The sequence below is a fragment of the Dasypus novemcinctus genome, chromosome 5, assembly GCF_030445035.2.
Source record: "Dasypus novemcinctus isolate mDasNov1 chromosome 5, mDasNov1.1.hap2, whole genome shotgun sequence".
NCBI lineage: Eukaryota > Metazoa > Chordata > Mammalia > Cingulata > Dasypodidae > Dasypus > Dasypus novemcinctus.
Genome location: NC_080677.1, coordinates 159,655,359 through 159,683,043, shown reverse-complemented (window position 1 = coordinate 159,683,043; position 27,685 = coordinate 159,655,359). Strand labels below are relative to the sequence as shown.

Genomic DNA, 27,685 nt, shown 5'->3' with positions numbered 1-27,685 from the left:
AATATCTTTTTCCAGCCTTTAATTTTCAATCTATTGGTATCATTGGGCTAAGATGAGTCTCTTATAGACAGTATATACATGACTCATATTTTCTTATCCATTCTGCCTGTCTGTGGTTTTTGATTGGGGAGTTTAATCCATTAACATTCAATGTTATTACTCTAAAGGCAGTTCTTATTTCACCCATTTCGACCTTTGTGTTTTATCTGTCATATTTTATTTTCACCACTCTTTTTACACTTTAATTTACTTTTACTGATATAATCTTCATTTATAGACTCTCTTCCAAGCCTCTCTCTCCTCTATTTTCTTTTCATGCTGTAGCACTCTGTGGCAGTTTGATCATCTTTATCAATTAGAAGATATTTGATTATAATTGTAAACTGGTCTGTTCCTCTGGGCGTGATGCCTCTTTGATTGTATTAAATTCAGAGGTTTCACTTTTACTTTATTAAATCAAGATTACGGCTTTGATTTGAAATCATTAGGAGTACAGGGTTGAGACCTCACCCCGTTGGGCTTATAAAACAGAATCTCACACAGAAGTAGACTCACAGAGAAGAAGAGGGAGGAAGAAGACCACTTCCCTAGACACAGCAGAGACCCTGGGTAGAGAGATGAGTCTCATATTTTGCTGAGCAGCTGGGTGAGAAAGTACCTCTTATGGTACTCTTTAGGGCTTTGTGACTGTAAGCTTCTACCCCACATAAATACCCTTTATAGAAGTCAACAGAGTTCTGGTACTTTGCATCAGCACCTCTTTGGCTGACTAATACACACTCCCTTTAGTACTTCCTGCAAAGCTGGTCACTTGATCACACACTTTCTCAGTTTCTGTTTATCTCTGAATAATCTAAACTCACCCTCATTTTTTAAAGGCAATCTTGCCAGTTATGAGATTCTTGGCTGGCAGTTTTTCCTTGCAATATATATATATATATATATATATATATATATTTGATGTACAACTTAACCACATTTAAGAATGTATGCCAATATCAAATGGGAAATTTTAACAATGCAAAACTGCAATTACTTTTCAAAATACATATATATTTTATTTATTTTTAAAAGATACTTAGAATGCATAAAATGTTACATTAAAAAATATAAGGAATTTCCATATGCCCCACTCCCCACACCTCCCACTTTCCCGCACATTAACAACTTCTTTCATTAGTGTGGTACAGTCAGTGAAATTGATGAACACATTTTGGAGCATCACCACAGAGCATGGATTAGAGTCTATATTGTAGTTTACACTCTCTCCCACTCTTTAGGTTATGGCGGATATATAATGTCTTGTATCTGTCTTTGCAATGTAATTCAGGACAATCCCAAGTCCCAAAAATGCCCTCATATTATACCTCTTTTTCCCTCTCCCTGCCTTCAGCAACTCCAGTGGCCACTGTCTCCACATCAATGATAGAATTTAAAATAAGTCTATAGGAGAATAGCAGTAAGTCTGGCGTGAATATCAAGGGCCCATCAATGGACCATCCTTCTTCACTAGTCATTGCCCCTGTACTTGGGGGATTGTTGCTGTTCCATTAGAAAATATGGCAGAACTCCCCAGGATGGGAATTCATCATTCTTTCAGTTGTTGTGTGAATCTCTACCCACTGTGGCAATGCCCCATGAACATTTGAATGTATTTATGTACCTTATACGTATGCCCAGGTGAACTTTCCCCCAGGCATCTCCTATCACTGGCACCCCACACCAAAGATCCTTCCCCGCCACAATTATAACCCCTCTGTGATCCAAAACTTCCCCAAAATGAAGTCAAGAATATTGCCAAATTCAATTAATAGGAAAATGAGAAAATAATGATAGGTTTAAACATAAGAAATAAAATACATAATAATTAAGAAAACTAAAACTAAAATGAAGTTAAAAAATTGGGATATTAAAAAAATGAAAAATATTAATTTTTTTGACGTTTTATCTTTCATCACTGTAATAACTGTTGTCCTATATGTACAGTGGTGTTTCTTCCATGTCTTCATTATGTCTTCAAAGAAGTTTAGGTCACAGTAAAGTCATATGCAGAATAGAGGGGACTCCCTTATACTCAACATCCTCCCCCTTTTCACCCTTCCCTATTAATGACATTTTTACATGTGGATGGTACATTTCTTACAACTGATATACAAAAAATTGAAACATAGCTACTGACCATGGTCAGTAATTTACACTGTGGTTTACATATTTAGACCATACACTTTTATAAAATTTTGATGAAATTTAACATGGCCTGTATCCATCATTGCAAGATCATGCAGAATACTTCCACTGCCCCCTGACCCCTTCTTCCATCTATTCTGTTCCTCCCTCCCCCACCCCTCAGGGCCCACAGCGACCACCATGCTGAGGTCTTGACACACTAGTGTGTATTCCTCTATTAGGAGTCACCCATGACCTCGAGAGACACTCTCCCCTCTGTCCGAGAACACATTGGGCCTCCCCAGTATCCTCCACATCCTCTCCATCACTTTTAGTCTTCTGTTTTTTTTGAATGGCCACCAGTCTAATGGGTGTAAGATATGTTCATCCACTGCTGGTGGGTCCAGCCATTGTGGAGGACAGTTTGGCAGTTGCTCAAAAAACTAACTATAGATCTGCCAGATGACCCAGCAATTTCACTGCTGGGTATATTCCCAGAAGAACTGAAAGCAGGGACATGAACAGATATATGCACACCAATGTTCAAAGCAGCATTATTCACTATTACCCAAAGCTGGAATCAACACAAATGCCTATCAACAGATGAATGGATAAACAAAATGTGGTATATACATACAATGGAGTATTACTCAGCTGTAAGAAGGAATACAGTACTAACACATGGGATAACATGGATGAATCTTGAGGACCTTATGTTGAGTGAAGCAAGCCAGGCACTGAAGGACAAATATTACATGACCTCTCTGATAGGAATTAAATCAAGCCAACTCAGAGAGCTAGAGTCTGAAAGATAGGTTTACAGGAAATAGGGAGAAGAAGGTTGTGAGCCAACACCCCATGGGTGAAATCTATGATAAGGTGGAAGTGGTTAGTTGTGCAGTGAAGGGATATATCATGGAGGTAGGGATACTATTGGGTTGGGAAGTTCAAGCTTGATGGGTCTAGGGTGGGGAGGATGGGTTAAATGGTCCATGGAACTGGGAGGAGGATATGGGGAGGGAGCAGTTGAACATTGGGGATTGGAAAGTACATGGTTGAAATTGCAATGTTGAGAAAAGTTTTGGTAATATGACAAGGAAGGGTTACTGGTTTCAGGTGCTGGATGGGGGTACATTTGGGACAGGGCACACCTGGGGCAGTCTTCCAGGGAACGTACAAGTGATCATTTTGTCATAGTGTGTTGTATCAGTGGGGGGAGACCCACATAATGAATGGGAAGGAGATAGACTTCCATACTGGAGAGGCCCAATATGTTCTCGGACAGAGGGGAGAGTGTCTCTCGAGGTCATGGGTGACTCCTAATAGTCTAATGGGTGTAAGATAGTACGTCATTGTAGTTTTGATTTGTATTTCCCTAATAGCTAGTGATGCTGAGTATCTTTTCTTGTTCTTTTTAGCCATTTGTATTTCTTCTTTGGAGAAGTGTCTGTTCAAATCACTTGCCTATTTTTTACATGGGTTGTATATATGCTGGATATTAGGCTCTTATCAGATTTATATTACTAAATATTTTCTCCCATCTGGGTAGGCTGTCTTTTCACTTTCTTGACAGACTCCCTTGAAGTGCAAAAGGTTTTAATTTTGAGGCAGTCCCATTTATCTATTTTTTCTTTCACTGCTCATGCTTTGGGTGTGAAGTTCATGAAGCCATGTCCTATTACAAGGTCCTGCAGATGCTTCCCTACATTATCTTCCAGGGTCTTTATGGTCTTGGTGGTTACATTTAGATCTTTGATCCATCTGGAGTTGATTTTTGTATAAGGTGTGAGCTGGTGTTTCGCTCTCATTTTTTTGGATATGGATATTCAGTTCTCCAAGCACCATTTGTTGAAGAGGCCGTTCACTCCCAGTTGAGTGGGCTTGGTGGCCCTGTTGTATATCAAATGACTGTATATGCAAGATCTATATCAGAACTCTCAGTTCAGTGCCATTGGTAAGTATGTCTATCCTTGTGCCAATACCAAGCAGTTTTGACCACTGTAGCTTTGTAATATGTTTTAAAGTCTGGTAGTGTGATTCCTCCAATTTCTTCTTTTTCAATATGTTTTTGGCTACTCGGGGCCTCTTGCCCTTCCAAATAAATTTCATAGTTAGCTTTTCCAATTCAGTAAAAAAAATGCTATGTTGATTTTTATTGCGATTGCATTAAATCTGTAGATTAGTTTGGGTAGCATAGACATCTTAATGATATTTAGTCTTCCAATCCATGAACAGGGAATATTCTTTCATTTGCATTTAAAGTCTATTTTGTCTGATATTAGTATAGCTCCTCCTGCCCTTTTAGGTTATTGTTTGCTTGTAAGATTTTTCCAGCCATTCATTTTCAGCCTCCTTGAATCCCTAGGTCTAAGGTGGGTTTCTTGTAGACAGCATATGGATGGGTCATATTTCCTTATCCATTCTGCCAATCTGTTTCTCTTGAATGGTGAGTTAATCCATTAACATTCAGTGTTATTACTCTCAAGGAATTACTTATATTAGCCATATTTTCTTTGGGTTTATATATGTCATATGTTGTTTTTATTATCTCTTTTTTCTTGCAGTATCTTAAATATACCACTGCCTTCTTGTTTCCATGGTTTCTGATGAGAAATTGGAACTTAATCTTATTGGCTGTCCCTTATGTTATTCAGTGCTTTTCTCTTGCTGCTCCTAGAATTCTGTCTTTGGCATTTGACATTTGATTACTATGTGTCTAATACTTGGAGTTGGTCTATTTGGATTTATTTCTATGGGAGTAAATTGTGCTTCTTGGACATGGATATCTATGTCCTTCAACAGGGTTGGGAAATGATCTTCCATTATTTTTAAAATATTCCCTCTGCCCTTTTCCCTTCTGTTCTCCTTCTGGAACACCCATGGCATGTATGTTTGCATGTCTCTTATGTTGTATAGTTCCCTGAGACCCTGCTCAATATTTTCCATTGTTTTCTTCATCAATTCTTTTGTATGTACACTTTGGGAGATCACATCTTCAAGGTCACTGCTCCTCTGCCTCCTCTAATCTGCCATTATATGCCTCCTGTGTATTTTAAATTTCATTTATTATGCTTTTCATTCCCATAAGATCTGCTATTTTTCTTTGTATGCTTTCAAATTCTTCTTTGTGCTACCCAGTGTCTTCCTAATATCATTAATCTCTTTAGTCATCTCACTGAATTTATTAAGGAGATTTGTTTGAGTATCTATGCTTAGTTGTCTCAATTCCTTTATGTCATTTGGAGGCTTCTCTTGTTCCACTGACTGGGACATATCTTCCTGTTTCTTGTTATGGATTATTATTATTATTATTATTTTTTATGTCTTGGCATCTGGCTTACTAGATATACTTATCCTGGGCACAGTTTCTTTCTTTAGTTTAGGGCTTTCTTGTCCTTTCCCCTTGCTGGTTGTGTAGCAGTAGCCAAAGATGTAGTTGGCACTTTAAGCTGTGGAGGCTGGTGCTGCCCTCATTGTCCCAGGGACTGATTAAGCTTCTTCCACCTTTCTCCTCTGCTAGGGGTAGGAGCTACAGCCATGTGTAAAAATTCAGGTTGTGCAGGCCAAGACCATCTGTAGTTGCCCAGAAAAACTGATGAAGCTTCACTCCCCTTCTTCCCTGCCTGTTGCAGGGATGGAAATGCAGGCGTGAGGAACAATCTATGCTGTGTGGGTCCAAAATGACTGAAGTTGCCCAAGTAGACTGATATAGCACTGTGTCCCCCTCCTCTGCCATGGGAAGGGATGGACCCTGTGGAGTGCCAAACAATCTAATCCATGTGGGCCAAACGTGCTGTAGTTTCCCTGAGAGGCTGAGGGAATACTGCCCCTTCTGCACTTTAGGGGGTGGGGATGGAACCACAGGCACCCAACAGTTCAGTCCATGTAGGCCAAAAGTGCCTGCCATTGTTGAGAGAGTCTAAGGAAACACCCACCCCCTCCTATCCTATTGGAAGGTGGGGGTAGATGGACAGGCACCCATCAGTCCAGTCCTTGCAGGCTGAAAGTGCCTGCAGTTGCCTGGAGAGGCTGAGGAAATACCAGCCCCCTCCTATCCTAGGGTGGGGAGAGAGGGGGTGGAGGTATAATCAAAGGTACTCAACAAACCAGTTCATGTGGGCTGAAAGCACCTACAGTTGCCCAAAGAGGCTAAGGAAACATAGCTCTCCTCCTATCCAATTCTGTGGTGGGGATGGAGCTACAGGTTTTCTGAGTATCAAGTCTGTGCAAGCCAAAACACCTGTAGTTGCACAGAGAGGTTGAAGAAACATCAGCTCCCTCCTATCCTATGGGGGTTGATGGGTGGAGAGGGAATTATAGGCTCTCAAGAGACCAGTTTGTGTGGACTGAAAGTGCCTGCAGTTGCCCAGAGAGGCTGAGGAAATACAGCTCCTCTCCTATTCTGTTGGGGTGCGGGGATGGAGCCCCAACTGTCTGTCCGTGCTGGCTGAAATCACCTGCAGTTACCCAGAGAGGGGTCTAGGTCCTGCCAGCTTCCTCCCTGTCAAAAGTGGGGCTAGGGTTGCAATTCTATATGGGTAGAAAGAAGCTAGTCTGAACCATCCCTGTGATTTTCAATTGGCTCCACTTCCCCTCATGCTAGGGGCAGAGTTAAAATGGTGGCCACCAGCATCTTTCTGACTTGGACAACTTCAAAGTTTAGCTGTTCTTAAGATTATTCTTTAGTCAGTCAACTTTACTAATTGGTAGCTGAAATCAGTGGCCAAATGTTTCTTCCTCCCCCATTTTTTTGAAATTGGAGCTTTCAACTCCAGTCATAAAATAGCTCCTGAGGCAGCTTCTGCCACTAATAGAGGATAAGCACCAACCTCCATGGTGTGGAGTGCTCTACTCACACAGCTTCACTGCAGATGGGCAGTCTCCTCCTTCCATTCTTTCAAAGATGTTGCAGGATACTCTTATGGTCTCCTGCCCCCTCCCCCCTGCCAAATAGGTGCTTTAGATAACATTGGTGATTACTAACTGCCCTGGAGGACAAGCTGACTTTTGGAGTTCCTTTACTCAGCTACCATTTTGCCTCTTCCTGATATGGCCAAATTTTGTGGAGAGCAGGAAGTTATGGTCCAAGGTAACGTGGGGAAGAATAAAGAGAATTTGAAAGCTTTCCTTCAACATAGCCAACCTTTCTTTACATCCTCAGTCTTTCTTTCCATCCCTATTCACTCACATCAGCTCATGACATTTTTTCATTTTCTTGGGTAAGCTCTCTACTAGTTGTTAGTTTAGCTGATCCTTGCTTCTCTCTTGTGTCTGTAGTTTCTTCAAGGTTAATTTTGGAAGTGGGCTGATTTAGGAGATTTGGAAAAATGTAGAAAAGACATGGCCCATGTCATCATGGAAATTTTAGGCTAGTAGAAAAAAAAGATCAATAAATATAAAATATTACAATATAGTGTGTTAAGTGCTATGAAGAAGGTATGCACAGAGTATTAGGAGAGGAATAGAGAAGTGGCTTTCAAATCAGATTAGGAGTTCATGGAAGGCCTTAAAAAAGAGCTAGGTAGGAATTACAAAATAAAGCACAGTTAAGGCAAAGGGACATAGTGTATAAAGGTATATATGAAGTAGTGTTTATGTGAGACAATGCGTTAGTCAGAGTTCTCCAGGAAAACAGAATTGACAGATGCATATGTGTGTGTGTATATATATATGTATATAAATATGATGAATTTATATAGGAATTGGCTCACAAGACTGTGGGGGTTGGCTAGTCCAAATCCTATAGTGCAGGTCACAAGTTAGGAACTTCTTTGAAAGTTTTCATGAATTATCCAGGAGAAGCTGGCTGGCTGAGGTAGAGAAATTCTCAGTTCTGCCTTTAAGACCTTCAATTTATTGGCTGAAATGTCTCTCATTGCTGAAGGCAATCTTCTTTGCTGATTATAGATATCATCAGCTATATGCAATCAAGTGACTAATAATTTAAATCCATGAAATGCCATCACAGTAACAATCAGCAGTGCTTGCTTAACCAAACAACTGGACACCATAACTTAGCCAGGTTGATACATGGACTTAATTATAACAGACAGAATTTTTAAAAATCCCATATGTGATTTTGGATTATCTGGAACAAAGAGTGTATGCAGAAGAATAGTGGGAGATGTTTGATGTAGGAGAGAGAGACCTGATTATAATATTATATCAAGGAGTGTGGATTTTATTCTTTAGGATATTGGAAAATATTGATTTTGAGCAGAGAGTTTTCATAATTAGATTTACGTTTCAAAGTTTACATAGGCAGCAGTTTTTGATGCTTAAGCTTTTTAAGATTCCATATATTGCAGTTAAGTATATGTAATCCTAGAATAGGCACTATAAATCAGTTTTGTGGTCATTTGCTTTTGCAAAATTTGAAAAAGTAAGATAAGTTAAGTACAGTGACTTCTTTGCACATAGCTTGTCTTCCTCATAATTTCTATAGGCTGAGGGTATTTTTGGAATCTGGCTAAGGGAAAGTTGAGGATGATTTAATAGGTGTTTAGTGCAGTATATTAAAGTTTGCATTCACTTCTGGGTCTAGTTATTATTGCTGGCCATTTTGGTATTGAAATGACTTCTAGTAAAACTGCTCATTGTACCTGTCCACTTAGCAGTTAAGACACAAAGATGTAGGCCAGAAATCTTAGGGTGATATTAATGTGTTTTCATTATTTTGCACTTCTTTCTTAAAGAAGAATCCTAAACTGTATAAACTTCAGCATGTACAAAACCTGGATCTGTACCTGGAGCAGTGCCAGAAAGCTCCAGTTAGTAAGCTATGTTAAAATTTTTAACCGTGTGAGAGATGAAGGCTCGAACCACATCTCCCATGGAGTTAAAGTGGTAGAGGAAAAGGAAGGGTTCGGATACAAGAAATGTGCAGGGGGTTTGGAATTTGGTAATTGTTTTGACTTGGGGACTGAGTTTCCAGCCTGGAAACTGGGAGAATGGAAACATTATTCACAGAAGAGAAAATAAGGAGATGGGCCTGAAAGAGTCAAATTTTGGTTCTGTTGCATTTCAGATGTGTGACAAAGAGAAGAAAATTCAGCTCCACTGAGCACCTGCAGGTGTGGAAGATAGCACTGGCTCTAGTTCCCATTACCTGGAAGCTACTTACTCCTTTTTTCCAGGCCTTAGCTTTCCCGTGTTGGCACCAAGACAAAACAGCCACTTCCCGGCCCTCGAAGCTTCCCAGCGGGCACTCGCTCACCGGATGTGGGAGCACAGCACTTCCGCCCCAGAGGCACCTGCTCACCGGATGTGGGAGCAGGACTTCCGCCCCAGAGGCACCTGCTCAGGGGATGCTGGGCGCTGGCGCTGGCGCTGGCGCAGTGGGCTTGGGGAATTCCCAGCACTTGGGGCGCCTGAGGTGTTTGGGTTTCAGTGTTCCTCTGGGCAGGACGTCCCTGCACCTCCTTGCGTTCTCTTCCCACCTAAACCTCCAAACCTCCGCTTTCCTAGCAGGCTGTTGAACGGCCTTCCCGAGGGCTTTGTAGGCCTGGGGACACCCAGGCAGAGGCTCTAATGAAGATGAGTCAGTGCTGATTTCCCAGCGGGGGAGCACGGCTCATTACCTTGGGTGGCTTTGTGCAAAGCCAAAAACGCTTTGTGAAATGAGTCAAGTCTGAGATGACTGGTTGCCGGATATGAACCTGGAATTCAGGGGGAAGGCTCTCAGCGATAAAGATAGCCACTTCTAAAGGCAGTTTACTTCGGGAAAGGGACCAGAGTGATTATAGCCTTTGGAAATCCCCAGAAAGCCCAGCTCCCTGGAGGGCTGGCCATATTGCGACCAGCCTGTCAGTGTAGCAGGATAGTTGGGGGAGACGACCTCATTGATTACTAACAATTGCTGTGGAGTAACTAGAAATACATATTTTGATTAGTTAACTCCTTAGAAATGTCTTCTAAATAAGATTTTCAGGGAAGAATACCAAAATACAGTGGGTAACAGTAATACAGGGGGAAATTTTAGGACATTAAAGAGGATGGCTGGCTATTTGGAGTGTAAATATGAAACTGCTCTAGTTAGATACTGAACGGTACATTGGTAGACCTCTTACCCCAGCAATGCCTATTCTGACCACCCTTAAAAATGTTCAACCTACCTCTACTTCTACCCTGGTCTTCTTGAACTGATGTATTTTTTTCCTCCATAGCGTTTCTTACTTTGTAACATACAGCATTTATTATAAGCCATCATTTATTAACTGTGTATCATACCATAGAATTATGCTTCATGAAGGAAGGAATTTCTTTTTTTTGTTTGGTAGCATATGTCAGAGGCCAAGAATGGTTCTTGCTCATAATATGCTCTCAGCTGTTTACTGAGTGAATGAAAAATTGAATGTTATTTTCCAGAGAGCATTAAGTAGATGAGAAGTGGGCCTGTGCAGTTGGCATGATGCATGTGGAACATGGCTCTATTGAACTTTTCTCCTTGAAGGCAGTCAACAGTCTTTATTGAATCCCTACTAAATCGCAAGTGATAGCTTTCCAGATTCCCTAGATTTGGCATCCATTCTCCATTCAACATCCTGGCACTTTAAAAAATCTTGTATGTCTTTTAAAAATTAGTTTATTTTTATATCAATGTTACCGGTTACTCCATTAACACAAGATATCTACAATAACAATAAATCTGCTTTGGTTCATGGTTATATTCCCACTTTATTTTTGTTCAGTTCTAAACTTTGTGGGATTTGGGATGATGTCAGCTGTGCTTTAGGCTGAGAAGGGATGTAGATATTATGGGGCAGACGAAAGAAATTGTTTTGCTTGCAGTTGAAGATACTCCTTATTTTTGTGATGGGACTGATCCAAATCATTGTTTAGTTTGGGCAAACCCTAAGATCTGGAAAATAGGAGGTGGCCACAACTCTGCTGGGTTTCAGGACTCCAACCGGCATAGGAACAATTGGGAGATTTAATCTCTGAGAAATATACTTAACAGGTACATTGAAAATTATAAGTTTAAATGAAAGGAGTAGAAGAATTATGATTAGAGGAATTAAAAATGAGGATTACTATGTTATATTGGGGAAATAGATTTTCATCATATTCCCAAATAGGGCCTGCTGAGGGGTGTTGATTTAATGAGGCTGGGGCACTTTTGTTTGAGACTTTGTTTACTGTGGCAGTTTGAAATCTGTGTAAGACCTGAATAAGCATAACCTCCAGACTCACTTTGAAATCTTTCAGCAATTAAAAAACACTATTTAATATTTGCCCCTGTTGGTCAAAGTCTTTTTCCAAATACATCACTAGTTAATGGTTGGTAACAATCCCTTGGTGCCAGGGGATGTACCTTTGCTATAGATTCTGAAAGAACATTCTTACGTTTGTATTATTAACCACAATCCTCAGCCACCGTAGAGTTCACTGTGTTATACACTCCCCTGTTTTATCCTTTTGCTTATCTTCTAGCAACATGTGTGACCCAAGACTTCCCTTTTCAACTAGGTTGTATATGGTTCACCTTGGTATTCTCTATAGCATCTCTTATAATGATACGCACAAACCAGACAATATGTATTTGTTGAAAGAGTGAAGGGTTAAGGCATTAGGTGACCTAGGAATCCGGTTATTTAGCACATGGACAAAACTCGTTTTATTTTTTTTTTTATTTTTTATTTTTTTACATTTTTTTAAATTGATTTTGTAATAATATTACATTAAAAATATATATGTGAGGTCCCATTCAACCCCACTCCCCCACCCCACCTCCCCCCCCCCCCCCCCAGCAACACTCGTTCCCATCATCATGACACATCCATTGCATTTGGTAAGTACATCTTTGGTCATCTCTGCACCTCATAGTCAATGGTCCACATCATGGCCCATACTCTCCTCCATTCCATCCAGTGGGCCCTGTGAGGATTTACAATGTCCGGTGATTGCCTCTGAAGCACCATCCAGGGCAGCTCCATGTCCCAAAGACGCCTCCACCTCTCATCTCTTCCTGCCTTTCCCCATACCCATCAGCCACCATGTCCACTTTTCCCAATCCAATGCCACCTCTTCTATGTGGACATTGGATTGGTTGTGTCCATTGCACCTCTATGTCAAGAGGAGGCTCAGATTCCACATGGATGTTGGATGCAATCCTCCCACTTTCAGTTGTAATCACTCTAGGCTCCATGGTGTGGTGGTTGTCCTTCTTCAACTCCATCTTAGCTGAGTGTGATAAGTCCAATAAATCATATTGTAGGTGCTGGAGTCTGTTGAGGCTGAGGACCTGGCTATCACATTGTCAGTCCAGAGATTCAAATCCGCTAAATATATCTTAAACCCCAACATTAACTGCACCTCCATGACCTTAGCATGAAAGTCTTATGAAGGAAGATCCCATCTGAGTCCAGATTCATCACACATAAACACCAGTTCCAAAAAGGGGCCATCTGACCTGGTAGTTAACCCCATCGGCCATGACCATAACTCCCATGGGTCTCTTTAGCCCTCGAAGGAACCGATATCTGGGGGTTGTATCTGCTTTATCTGTCTCTCTGACTCTGCTCAGTTGTGCATGAGGGCAATCCTTCTGCCAGCCTCCAGACTCTTTTTTAGAAACTCGTAGCCATATAAACTCATTTCTCTTTTCCATTTCCCCCTTACTTTAGGTCAAACAGCATTTTAAAGTCATGTTATTTTATGTAGACAGGGATATTCTGCTGATCCACATTGAACCTTCCGTATAAGGTCATTTTCCAGTTGCATCATCAGTTGGTAGTTGATAGTGGTCCCTCGGTGCCAGGGAGGCTCATCCCCGGGTGTCATGTCCCACGCTGGGGGGAAGGCATTGCATTTACATGCTGAGTTTGGCTTCGAAAACTCGTTTTATGACATTAGTAGCCCACAATAGCAGGATTTTGCAAACTGGGGTCTACTTCTCTGAAGATTGACAAGTACTCTGTGATAGTTTTTGGGTCTTATTGATCATCTGGAAAATTAATTAAAATATACTCTGGGTTATCTGGATAACCAAATACTGGCAGGAGGCTTTAGAGTCCTTGTTTGCTTTTGTGTGTCTTGTGAGCATGTTAACACTGCACAGTATAGTACTTTGTCTTAGGCTAAAGAGAAAAGAACAGAGACAGACCAAAATGTAAATGATTTATTCACCTCAAGTGAAGGCTAAATGACATTAAGCCATACTGTCGAAAGATTTCACAGTAGTTTAAAAGTAAACAAGAGATTAGAGAAATGAGTTATTAACATGTGGTAATATAGGCCTGCTGAACCAGCAGTCTGTACCATACTCCTGTTTGGGGAGGTGATTTAGTTTGGGCAAAGCATAATCATGGGTCCCTTTAAATTAATATTGTTGATTTAAATTTTGTTGGTATTTTAGTGTTTTTGCATTTATTTTGTAATTTTTTTTAGCTGCAAGAGCTTAACTAGAAGATTTTGAGCCTACGTTTATGTTCATATTTAAGTAATAATATTATTTTCTTATTAAACTTTGCTACTTTGTCTGGAGCCATGCTGTGTGGAGTTCAGTCAGTTGACAACTGTTTATTGAGTACTTACTACTACTAATATGCCAGGCATTATGCTAGGAACTGAAGGCAGGACAGTGAGCATTTCAGAGTCCCTGCTTTTGGGACTTACATGAAACTAATATGTGTTGATTCCATACTATTGTGTCTCTATGTTCACTTGGTTCACTGTATATGCCACATGAGTAGGCAATTTGAAAATGTTTAGTGCGTTCCTTCTGCTTTGTCTGATTCTCAGGGTAGAATACAGAGTTAGAAATTGTAAAGGCCCAGATTAATTTGTTCTCTTTATCTTTCTGTTTTTAAGGGGTGTCGTGAAAGTTGACATAAATCTTCAGAAGGTGGACATTGACCAATGTTCAAGTGATGGCTGGTTTTCAGGAACTCACAGATGCCACCTTAACAATTCAGAGGTAAGAACGTGAAAATAAAATCCTTTGAAATGAAAAGCTCAGAAGTTCTTTACTTTTCAGTATATTGTATTTATGTGGGTAAGTGAACAAGAGGCTTTTTACTGGGGAAAAAAAATTCCCTGTATGCAGATCTCCATGCTGCCAAATGAACTGAAAGTAAGAGTAGAAAATAAAACTTGTGCAGAAAATTGTTCATTTGGGGCCTAAGAGAAGGCTGAAACAAAAATTACGTCCAATGTTTAGCTGTAGTCAAAAGCAGACCCTCTTCTTCCAAATGGACTGGAAATTTAAAATAACCATGAAGCAAGAGACCAGTCCTAGGAGGGCCAGCCAGGTTTTGTTCACAGCTTCACGAAGCAGGGTGCTTGTGGAAAGACTGAAGGCATTCATTCAGACACACTGCCATCTGGTAGAAAAGCAACAGAGAACTATGGCAGTGCAATTTTTACACACCAGTAGAAATACAGGGATCTGGAGTGGAAATGTGTGTGTTTATCCACTTTTCTACTCCTCTCCATGCTGGATTTCATAGGACTCTAGTCAATAGGCACAGATGTATAGATCATGCTTTTGGAAATATGGTTGTCTCTTGACTTATAGTTCTAGAGATGAAATGTGATGATATCACAATAATTTCTTTTTCCAGTAATCTCTCTCTCAGATCCTAAAATGCTATAAAATAAGGGTGTGCTAAAATTTCTAATCTTAAAGAAATGACTTGGGCTATCCCAACTTTGATTCCATGAATTTGCAAAGAAAGTCAGCTTGATTTATTTAAAATAAAGGGAGTGGATAGTCTCACAAACACAATAGTCTACATCTTTAATGTGATTTTTTTGCCAGTTGCAAAAGATGGTTGAGTATAGTGCAATTTTAAGGGAAGGAATTCTTAATCAACCGGACATGTAACAATAGGCACTTATTGTGCCTTACACAAACAAAAAGCAGGTTCATAGCCATGCGAAGTGTGCACGCACATGCATGTACATGTGTCCACTGTGTTTGCCGTGCACACACACACCACACAACCCTGCCACATGCAACCCATATGGCTCCTTATCCTTGTCCCCAAATAACCTTCCATAGTGTCCCACATCCCCCATATACCACACATATACCCTCACCCAGCCTCATGCGCCCCATCACAATATCCCTCAACGCTTCCATCTCCTAAGAAAGCCCCCTAAAGCCATCGCACATCCCCACCTACCTCCATGACTCCCACTCCGTCAGTTCCCCACACAATCCCACACATTCCCGCGTATCCGCACTCCCCCTGCCACATGCCCCACACCCCCACAGTCCCCTCCAGCCGTTGCCTCTCACTCAGGACACTCTCCTCAGCGGGTGACCAGGGAGGTGTGCGGCTGCTCTAGGCTTGTCAGCTCGCCTCCTTTCCTCTTCTCAGGGTTTTGAATATTGCTAAATCTCAGCTTCCCTTTGATTGCTTCTGGTATTTCTAAAGGTAAGAATTTCAGTCACTGATCGGGTGAATACCTTTAATCCAGATATTTCCTCCACGCCAATGCCACATAGCCCCTGAACGTTGTCTTTTAACCGAGTGGAGGTTTTTGTGCTTGGGTGTCATATTTTGGATATTGATCTGTGTGTGCTCATTCCTGCATAGCCTTGTTTCAGTGAAGTGCTCCTGGGCGATTCAATCAGCCTCTGTGGAGAAATAAGGAGATGCTTACTTTTCAGTTTGTTACATTTCCTGCTTGCCTCTAACAATATCTTGGCATAGTTTTTTGTTTCCTTATTGCACGTCTATTTATTGGAATGTGTGGTCGTATCAGAGAAACCTTTCTTCTTTTGGAGGATTGATATGTTTTCAATACATCAAGATTATTAACTTTTGGGAGCTGTGTCTTTTAAAGCTTTCAAATAAACTAAATGATTTCAAGGAAAACTATTATTCCCTAATTGGTTAAGAAAGACCAGGGGCCCAGGTGGGGATAGTGGGTTGTTAGTGCTTAAATTGTACAGTTTCTGTTTGGGCTGATGAAGTTTTGGTAATGATTGGTGGTGATGGTAGCACAACATTATGAATGTCATGAATAGCATGAAACTATATATTTAAACGTGTTTAAAACGGAAAATTTTCTGTTGTACATATGTTACTAGAGTAAAAATTTAAAAACAAGCAAACATAGGACTGTCCAACACAATGAACCCTAATGTAAACCATGGTCTATATAGTTAATAATATAGTTATAATCATTTTCTTTCATCAGTTGTAAAAAAGGTACCACACTAATACAAGGTGTTAATAATGGGGGTGTGTTTATGGGACTGCTGTATTTTCTGCATGATTTTTCTGTAAACCTACAACTTCTCTAATTAAAAAAAGTTGTGCCATCAAAGGTCATGTATGTGTCTTTTTAAAACTGAATATTCTGTAATCTATATAAAATAAGATTCTTGCTAGTGATGTATACAATTTTCCTTTTTGTATAATTTCAGTATAGGTTTAGATATATAAAAATTTTCCTTTTATTGTTTTATCTCATCAGAATATAAAGGTGTTATTTTACTTATAAAAAATACTTAAAAAAACACGATAGGTTGAAATGTGTAACTTTTGGGATTACATTTGGTAGCTTTATATTTATTTGATTACTGTTCAACCACTAGAAAACCATATTCCGTGAGACAACAGATGTGATGTGGGGATTGGGAGATGGCTTCTCTTGAACCTTTTACTGCTTGCGAAGACAGGAAAAAACCCTCTTGTTCAGGGCATTTTTCATCTGCTTTGGGTCTTCTTTGTTCTTTGTCATAAATCTCCTGTTCCTAATCCCCGGGATCACTGTGTAAACTGGCTTATTTTGGTAAGAACTTAACATGAGGATTTAGGAGCTGGTCTTTATGAATATCTGTATCATTTGAAAGAGAGGTTAAGCATGGCTTACAGAGGGTTTTACCTTGCCGATGTTTAGCATTCTTCTCTTTTAAATACTAGAGGAAGTTACAAATTCCAAAGTGACCACTGAGCAAATTTTTCACTTCATATTTTTTCTTGGTGTATTGACTTTTCAGCCCCAGGGTATGTAAGCCAGAATGTCTGGTTTGATGTTGGAAATAGATATGTGGTCTGTAACCCCTGAGGAAAGCCTCAGGTGCTGTTTAGAACGGCATGGAATGGTATGTGAAGAAAATAATTTCTCAGTGGGTTTGAAAAGAAGGGTTGTCACAAGATCTAGCAGGGCACTAAATTTTTTTTTAAGGGTGTATAAAGCAAAATCAGAGTCTACACCTTGATCTGGATTGTGAGATTATTTTTGCTGATCAGTGTCAGAGTCAGAGTCCCTGATTCCGATCACTGCAACGTGGACTTGATCACCTTTTTAGTAGTCACTTCAATAATTCTTGACTTGTTTTCATATCCGTGAATATTTTGACTACACAAAATCCTTTCCTACAAAATAATTTGTTAAAAACATTAAAATCAATTGGCATTAATTTTTGTTTTAAAGGTTTGCTTTTGCTTCGTTTTGATTATAAAGTAGAAGATATTAGGACAGTGGCCCTGAAATTTTTTTGATTACATTTCTTTAGTAAAAATGCTTTGAGCATCTACAAAGTATATGCACATTTTGTTATTTATACTTATATATTCTTTATATTATAAATAAAAAACATAATCAGGTTAGATAAAGATGAAATAATATTTTAAAGTAAGTTCTACTATTTTGTAAGATAAATAATTATAACATCTTTAATGAGAATATAATTGACTTCCAAGTTCTGCAAAATTTTGGTGAGAGTGTTATGATAAAATATGCATCACCAATTTTGAAAATCTCACGTTAATACCTGGTAATGCAGTGATTCAGAGTTCTCAAAGTTCAGCTTATTTTTATACTTGGTTTTAATAGCTGTCATAGTTGAAAACAGATGCCTCACAATGATCTGTCAATTCAAATTGAAGAAATAAATTGTTGACTACATTTGCTACATTTTGGTGCTGGTTTTTGTGTTCCATCTGCCAGGTTTACAAAGGAATTTACAAAGAAATAAACTAACAGGTTTTCTTCTTATCTGTCAATCAGTCCCTTTAAACTAATTGGAAAGCTGAGTAGTTTAATATTTTTTAGAAATAGAATAAAGAATCACTGATAATCTTAATGTGCAGTATTTTAAAACAGACTAGAAAATTTTATTTCCAAGTTTAAACTGTAAGCCTGTGTGAGCATTTAAAATTTTTGGCAACAAAATCACATAACACTGTAAACATTTCCAAATACCCATTTTCAAATTGCTCATTTCAGAAGATTTTCTCATGGACTGTGAGGAGGTCTCATGTTTACTTTGAATCTGTATATTTCTGCATATTTTTGAAAATTCCTATGCTAGACACTCCTTTCAACTCTGTGTTATCACAGAACAGGTCCCTAAATGGGGAAGATTCGCCTTTTTTTTTTTTTTTGTAAAGAATGATGCATAACTAATCTTTTAAGTTCAGAAACAAGTACTTTGCTTTGAGATAATCAGAAAATCTTGGTGTGGGAAAAGATTTTCCTGGTCACACATAATCACACCTGATATTGACAACATTTTACAATTTTGTAAGTATTTTACAATTTACAATAATATAGGCTGTAAATCAAAATAGCTAAATATAAGTGTAGTAAATGTAATTTCAAAGCATTTGAAGGAACAGAGTAACCATTGTCAATATTTTTGTCTTGAAACTCTCAGTTTTCTCTCAGGACACGTCAAGTGCCTTATCATATTTGTGGTCACATGACATGGACTGAAAGGGTGTAAATGTCAATCTAGGTCCAATGTATTAATATAGCTTAATTTATTTCTTATTTTTTGGTAAATATTAAATATAAATAGAGGTCTTAGTATTTTCCTCTCTCTTCCTGATTACTCTGTGCGCACTCTGCTTTGGGGGCCACTTCTGGAACTTATCAGATTCACTGTTTTACCCGAATCACTGGGACAGTTGTGTCCTCAGCTCAATCAATAACTTTCTATTGCTCCAAGATTGTTTTCCAGTGGCTCTTCTTTTCCACTGAATGTTTTGGATCGGAATCTGTGACTTCATACTACCGCATTATTTGTATGTTAATGAATCTAAAAATAAGCATATCATTTAATAGGAAGAAAAGTAATTTAATGCAAAGATCGAAAGAAAGCAGAGGGATTAATCTTTTTCTTTTGAAGCGTTGTTACATACAGAACCAGCTTATTCCTTTGGCTATGGCAGGGTTTAGAGCAGTTTTCTAGGGAGTTTTATTTAATTCAATTTCTGATTGAGTGAACATTGCTTAGACATAGCTGGGTATCAGTTGTCATCTTGTGGCTGCCTTGTCACCATTGCTTCTCTCTTCTCTAGAGAGTTTCTGCTTTACAAATCTTATTGTTACCCTCTCCCGAGAACTGTACTGTCCAGTAGCTGGCCATAGTCACGTGTGGACATTGACATTTAAATCCATTAAAATTAAACAAAATTAAGAATTCAGGTCCTTGGTCACCCTAATCTGATTTCAAGTGTTTAATATCAACACACATTGATATTAGTGGCTACTGTCCTGAAAATATAGTGGGAGGCACTGCTCTGGAATATGGTCTAGCTCATAGTGTTGTCAAGCCACACAGAAAATTGAAGCTTTTCAAATCCCTAAATTTCCTTGTACAGTTGAAGCAGTAATATTTCCTTTAAAGACACTGTGAGACTTTTAAGGGCAAACTTGAAATTAATTTTGGTTTATGCAAGCATTCTTATGATCTACTCTATTAAATCAGTTGAAAGTAAATAATGAGCCGCTTGCAACTCTTTTTAATGCCATTATTTCACACTGAATACAGTAAAAATCTTGCAGTAAATGACAAAAAGTAAATACTGGTAATCTTCTAGGTATTTAAATTTTTACTGTATCTGTAGTAAAGCTTTTCCTTTGTCTCACTAGCAGGACACAGACCGGTTTTTTGTCATAAAGTCACACTCTTCTCCAGGAATGTAGGGCAGTGGTCAGGGCTCACTGGTACCTAGTACAGCACTTGACACATTTGTGTACTGAGTGGAGGCAGCCCACGCTGCTGGCAGAGGGCCTCCCTGTAATGTACGACCATTGCTTTTGATGTCTTCCGTTGGAATTGCTCAGATTAAAGTTAATTTCTTTTTCTTCATGGCGATCCTTCAGATATTTGAAGTTGCTATCATGTACCTTTGAAGTATTCTTTTATTTGGGCTAAATATGCTCTGGTCTAGCCAAGGATCCTTGCTTTACCAGGCTTATTCAAGGGGCCATAGCACTACCGCATGGACCCCTTTTGATTTTGGAGTTGGGAAACACTAATGTTATTGGGCAAGGACTTGATGCCCGATGTGCCCAGAAGTCAATGTTATGACTTTGGGAATTTGAGAAAAGAAAGAGCTTTAATGCACAGTCAACTGGCATGTAGATGGGAGCCCCCAACTCAAGTGTGACTCCCTGAGTTGAAGATCTTAGGGCTTTGATGGGATTCAGACCAGGGAGGTGGAGCTAGTGACTTTATTTAGGGTGACCTCTATTGATTGGTTAAGTTTTGATTACAGTTAATAGGGAGTGTGCAAGCATGGCCAGAGAAGATTTTGAACACTGACAAAAACCAGCTGGGGTGTAAGCATTTGATAACAGCTTATAGAATAGTCATAAATTGCTCAGTCAACATAAGATAATAAATAAAGGAATGGAAATAAGTTAAACAAATGAGCTGTAAGTGAGGCACTGTAAACAAGGGACAAGCATTTAGTTCCAGCAATGTTATAAATCAGTTAACATAAGATAATAAGTGAAGGAATGGAAATAAGCTTACCAACTGACTATAAGTAAGGGGCAAGGAAGGCAACTGGTTACAGCAATGTTATAAACCCTGAGTAAACAAAAATTGCAATAATCAGTAAATCCACTGTAGTCATCTGTTACAGTATCTCCACAAATTGACTTTTCCAGCCTATGGATTTCACTAGCGCATTTGATTATTTTCACACAGTCCTTCCTCCTGAAATTAAAATAAACTGATTGTAGTTTTTTAAACATTTTTCACTATGTTCCTGGGAGTTATTTGGGCTAGAGATTTTGGAATTGTTCCCACACTAGTGTTAGGATTCATTATCCCAAGTGAACTGTACTAGGGTATCTAATAAATTGGTTCAGGGGAAGCTGGATCTCTTTTTCAGAAAAAGATGTTTGTAGCAACTGAGCCAGGAGTTCACTAGGGGATACTGCTATCTTATGGGGTAAGGTGGGTGGGTGATAATATTTTTCCTTCTGTGCAGTGTGGGTTGGGGTCTAATTAAATTTTAGCCCACTGTTTTTAACAATAGCCCACTTTTAGCACTAAAAGTCTATAACCTAAATCTGACTTTTGTCTACTCATCTCCAGTTAGGTATATTAGGCTTCTCTATTTGAGGTCCACCTTAAAAGTTTGCTGAACTTATTAATTCTTCTTCTGATGATGATGAGTAATATAATGCAAGTTTTCTTTGCCATGGGGCAAATGTTCCAATAGGTTAATTGAAATTCATTATATTCATTCATTGGTTGTGGATTTATTAGTACTGCTATTTGGAAGGCACTGTTTTGGCTGCTGGGTATATATATAGTGGTAAACAAGATAGAGGAAATCCATAATTAAAAAAAAATTCATTCCAGAGGGAATCAGATAACATAAACCTATATCAATTGACTTTAATTTTTTAAAGTACTAACTCTATAAAAGGATTAAAATATCATACTTTACTTTTTGAGACACGGGGATGAAAAGCACCTATTATAAAAGACAAGTCTTTATGCACCTTCCAGAAGTCTGCGAATTTACCTATTGGATTGGTATAGAGTAAAAATAATTTATAATCCTCACTGTTGCTAGGATTTTGCAATATGGATATCCTCATGCATTATTGGTGGGAATGTAAATTGTTATCAAACTTCCTGCCTTGCGGTACATGTGTATCAACATTAAAAACTCTGTATTTCTTTGCTTCACCCATTTTATGTTTTTTCTAATTCTACTTTAATTAAGGAATTCAGATACTGGCATATATGTATTAGACTACTCACCACAGTGTTACATGTTACAGTAAAAATTTCAAAACAATTTAAATGTACAACAATAAAGAATTGGTTAAATAAATTATGATACATAAAAAATATGATATTATATTATTATTTAAAATGATGATATCTTTCTTCATTTACTGACATGGAATTATACCCATGATATAGATTTAGGAAAAGGAGCAGATTTATGAGTTTTGGGTCATAGAGAAAAGTGATTGTGATGGTTAGGCTATTGTGTAAATTTGGCCAGGTAATTGTATCCAGTTTGGCCAAGCAAGCACTGGGCTAACTGTAATACAAGGGCATTTATGGGCTTAGTCACCATTGACTTTATTGCAGTGGTAAATGATAGATAGCTGGTTATAATTACATCAATCAGGGAGATTGCCATCAGCAATCAGTTGAATGCTTTAAAAGGGGAAGTGATTCCAGCATTGAGAGAGAATTTCCCAGCTCGTCTTTGGACAGCCAACACCTCCCAGAACTCGTCAAGAACCTTCACTGGACTTTCATTGCAGCCTCTGGTTGCATCCTGCCTGTGGAACCTGGACTTGTGCATCCCCACCGCTGCGTGAGAGACTCATGTGGAATCGCATACTATTGACAGATGTCTCTTGTTGATTCTCTTTCCCTAGAGAACCCTGTCTAACACAGTGATGTTACCATGGGAAAGTCTTTCTGTCAGGTAGATGAGTAGACACTTGGTAAGAAGCAGCCAACTTTTGTTTATCTCTGAAGGTGAGACCTTTTAATTTTGAGAAGTGAAATTTATAATTATTGGAATTGTGTACAGGGTGATTTGTATAAACTAACCCAGGATTTTTATAATATGAGGGGATTAAAGGAGAGAGGGCATGACAATCTTACAGAAAAGCATCTTTTTAAGGTAAGTGCCACCTCTATCTACAACTTGTAAGGAGTTTGGTGTTAGGAAGAAGTTGTTGAGGAAAGAAAGGCAGTTGGAAGCACCTTGAGGGGTTCCCTAAGGAGATGGCAGATGCGTTGCTGCTCAGACTCCTGTTTCCTCTCTGGCTGAGGTGAGGGTTACTAATGCCAACAACCAAAAACCCAAATTCAAAGGCGGCAGCAGGAAGGACTGGGAAGGAGTTTCGCCTTTTCTATCATTCAACTCAATAGATTTTATCGAAATCTGAAAACTACAGCCTCTTATTAATAATGACAATGGCTGCACCTACTCAGTAGTGTTCGCTTTGGGTCAAGAATTACCCTAAGTGCTTTGCATTCTCTTAATCTTTGTAGTCACCGTTTCACTAATGAGAAAGCTAGACCTCAAGAGGGTAAATAACTCCCCTGTGATTACACAATTAGGATTGGTGGAGCTGTGGCTAGAATCCAGATCTCTCTGATTCCAGAGCCCATGGTGTTTTACTTACTAGACCATACTTATTGTTATTTTCTAGGAAACATTCTATAACCAGATAAATTCATTTAGGATTAGGAGTGAGCCTGTGTGGGGGTTTCAGGTGACAGACTCTTCTTCACCTGGGAATTGGCTAGCAGAAGTTATGGGATAGCACCCTCTGATGTGTGTCACATGGTGCCTCGGGTAACATTAAATAGTTGCTGTGAAAACTCTGCTTCCCTCTCAGTGAGGAGAGGAATTAAAGTTCCATTTTAGGGGATACATTAGGAAGTGAGTGAATGGATTATTGTTAACTTGGAGTGAAGGTTATAGCAAACTGTTTCAGGGTTTTATAGGGGACTTTGTGCTGGTCAGAATCTTCACTGATTCTTTGAATAATGAGATAGGAGGCAAGTAGATAAGAATAACAAATTCACTGAAAATGAAAATTAGGGACTAAAAAGATATTGCCAGGTTGGAGAAATGGTCACCTCCCTCAAGATAAAACTTTGCAGGAATAAAAGTAAGATCCTGAACATGAATCAAAAAACCTATCTGTTCAAGCCTAGGAAGATTAATAGGGTTCAGTTGTAGCACATTTGGACAATATTTAGGAAATGCATTAAAAGTTCAAATGAGTCAACAGCTGGTGTGGCTGCAACAGCAGCGATGATGACACAAAAGCCAGCCTCATCTTACCTTCTTCTCCAGGTCTAGGGAGGTTCACATCTCATTCTGCTCTAAACCTAGCAGAAAAATACCTGAAACAGTGTAAAGAGTTTCCGTTCCCATACATTAAAATGGTTATAGACAAATTAGGACTCATCCAGAAGGGAAAATCAGATTATGGAAGACCTTGAAACCTTGTTGTTTGAAAGGTGAAAGAAATTGGGGATGTTTTTCCAGAAAAAAGAAGACCCATGGAATATCTGATAACTGTCTTCAAATATCAAAATGGCTATTCTGTGGAATCCTTTTCTCGAAGGACCCAGGGCTAGGCTGTGACTTAAGGGTAAACCAGTGGGAGCTACAGAAAGCCTGTTCAGCTCAATGTAAGAAGTTCTTAACAGTCAAAGTTGTTTTAAAAAAATTGAGAATATGTGTATTTATATATATATATATATTTTAAGATTTATTTTATTTCCCCCCCTCCCCCCCACCATCTGCTCTCTGTGTCCATTTGCTGTGTGTTCTTCTATGTCCACTTGTATTCTCAGCAGTCCTGGCAATCTGTCTCTTTTTGGTCGTGTCATCTTGCTGCGTCAGCTCTCCATGTGTGTGGCGCCACTCCTGGGCAGGCTGCGCTTTTCTTGAACTGGGTGGCTCAATGTAGGGTGGACTCCTTGCATGTGGGGCTCCCCTACGCAGGGAACACCCCTGTGTGGCACAGCACTCCTTGTGTACAGCAGTGCCACACATGGGCCAGCTCACCACACAGGCCAGGAGACCCTGGTTTGGACCCTGGACCTCCCATATGGTTGGCGGACGCTCTATCAGTTGAGTCACATCCGCTTCCCGAGAATATATATTTTTAAACAGGACATTATAAATATGGGTGTCAGAATTGTTCAATGCCACATTGTTAGGACAACCACTTGCTGAGGATGTTGAAGGCCATAGTGTACTCAGAAATCAGTGAAAAACATCGCTTAGAATTTGGCTGGGCTCATGAAACCTTCATGACTATTGACTTTGTACTTGGGCTTAAGTTTCCCTGCAACCCTAAGATTTTATACTTCTAGGGTACTGTAAAGGGAACCACTAAAATATGTGTCCATACAAAAATAGCACCCTCATTTGCCTTCTCAAATTACCCGTGGTTGAGAATGAAGTGAGAAGTGTAGTTGACAGTAGATTGCTGATCTGGGATCCTCTGAGCCAGAAAGGAGGGAGGGTGGTCATAGGCACGGCCAACACTGATTTTTTTTTTTTGACCTAATTTGCCTCTTTTGCTTCTGATTGAATCAGGTGCCTTAGGGTAGGAGAGAAGCCCAGTTTACAGCTGTGATAAGGTGATGGTATTTGGTGTCTGTCCCTGAATGACATTCTTTTCTCTCCATTCCCTGACACTGGACAGTGTCACCAACCTTAAACCTGTGGCTGGAACATTAGGACTGTGAAGTATTTAAATTAGAATGTACAAGGGGAGCAGTAGCTGTCTGTTCATGGAATTTATGATGTAAAACCGTTTGTAGATACTGTTTGGTATCTACATTATCAAATTTCTGGACTACATGAAATGTTAAAAAAAAAAAAAAGATCTGGGTGGACCTGACTAATCACTTGAAAAGCTTTAAAGCAGAACTGAGGTTTCCTCAAAGAAGAAGAAATTTCCACTGTAGACTTCGGCTTCAGTTCTCGCCCAAGAATTCCCACCTGTCCTTCCTCCCAGCCTGCCTTATGGATCTTGGACTTGCCCAGACAGCCCTACAATCACAAAAGCCAGTTCCTTACAACAAATACCACATATACCCTGCTGGTTCTCTTTCTTTGGGGAATCCCTAACTGATATACTTGCCAAAGCTGTGAAACTGGCAGTTAAGGGAAGACGATTTATCAATAAAATAAAGTAATTGTTGTATGGTTTATTTTGTTAGTGTTTATACTCAAATGGGTTGTAAGAAAAAGCTGACAAGGAAAACGTGGCCTCTGGCAATCCTGACAGTTCTATAGAAATCTAAAATGCATAGAAGACATCTTTAAATGAGGTGCTTGGCATTTTGTTTTTGACATATTGGCAATATTTTAAAGCTTTGAGGTTCTTTATTATTATAATCATAAGCTATTAATATTAAAGTCCTATATAACTTTAGAGATAAATGTGATTTTTGACATGTACATCTGTGACAAATGGTTCCAAAAAGCCTTTTTAGTAATGAGGACAGAATATTAACTAAAGAGACTAAAGTTTGGAAAAAATGAGGAGTAACATTGCTTGAACTAGAATATATTTTTATTTTTGATTGAGATAGATTTGATTGTAAGAATCAGACAGAAAACCTTAGCCTGTCCTATGAAATTAAAGAGACCTTACAGATGGTGTCTTCCTTGGTCTCTTCGCTGCAAATATTTTCATCATCCTATTTTTAAAATTTTTATTGTGATGTTAAAGAGGAGAGACATGAAAGTCCCATTAGTTTACAGGCCATAAAAAGGAATGGGGAAGTGGGCTTGCGCAGTGGTTAGGGCGTCCATCTACCACATGGGAGGTCCACAGTTCAAATCCCAGACCTCCTTGACCTGTGTGGAGCTGGCCCATGCGCAGTACTGATGTGTGCAAGGAGTGCTGTGCCACGCAAGGAGTGCCGTGCCACGCAGGGGTGGCCCCCGTGTAGGGGAGCCCCACGTGCAAGGAGTGCGTCCCAAAAGGAGAGCCGCCCAGTGTGAAAGAAAGTGTAGCCTGCCCAGGAATGGCGCTGCACACACGGAGAGCTGACACAGCAAGATGATGCAACAAAAAGAAACACAGATTCCCGTGCTGCTGACAACAACAGAAGTGGACAAAGAAGAAGACTCAGCAAATAGACACAGAGAACAGACCACCGGGGTGGGGGTGGGGGGGAAGAGGAGAGAAATAAATAAGTAAATACATCTTAAAAAAAAAAAAAAAGGTATGGTATTGGGTGCTGCTTGCAAAGTGCTGCCCCACAGAATTTTTAAGTAATCTTATCCTTCACTGAGAGTTATGTTTTAAAGGTCCACATATCCTTTTTTCAACTTTACTTTATTTCCAGATGAAGTCTTTATTTGATAGCATCTACCAATATTAATATCTACTCCTCCTGATCCACTGCAGTACTACTATGAGTTATATATAGTAGAATGGCCCCTCATAGTTATATTATTAAAATATTGTCCAAGGGTTCCAGAAATATCAGAATCCTATTTTGCCGTAACTGCCCTATGCTATTGTGGAGAGACATTTGCCAAGGAAGCCAACGGTAGCCATTCGTACTTAGTGTGCCGAGAAAATGAATTCGCCTTATTAACCTTGGGTCTCAGATGTACCCTGAGCCATGGCTCTTCACCTTTTGTATTCACCCCGACACACATACTTACAAGTTAGGTATTCCCATGACTGGTAGCTCACTAATTTAGGCTTTTTCAACTTTTTAAGACCCATGATCCCATTGATAAATACAGACACTTCGTAAGCCTAGAGATTCTAATATCCACTGGTT

The 27,685-nt window shown here is 39.3% G+C and overlaps 1 protein-coding gene across 1 annotated transcript in view; it reads left to right on the top strand.

Moving 5' to 3' along the window:
* Nucleotides 1-27,685, top strand: part of GPR158 (G protein-coupled receptor 158) — a 476,701-nt gene that overhangs the window by 37,231 nt on the left and 411,785 nt on the right. The window contains exon 2 of the mRNA XM_058297805.2: nucleotides 13,978-14,083. Within this exon, the coding sequence (XP_058153788.1) occupies nucleotides 13,978-14,083 (106 nt within the window). The remainder of the gene's footprint in view (nucleotides 1-13,977; nucleotides 14,084-27,685) is intronic.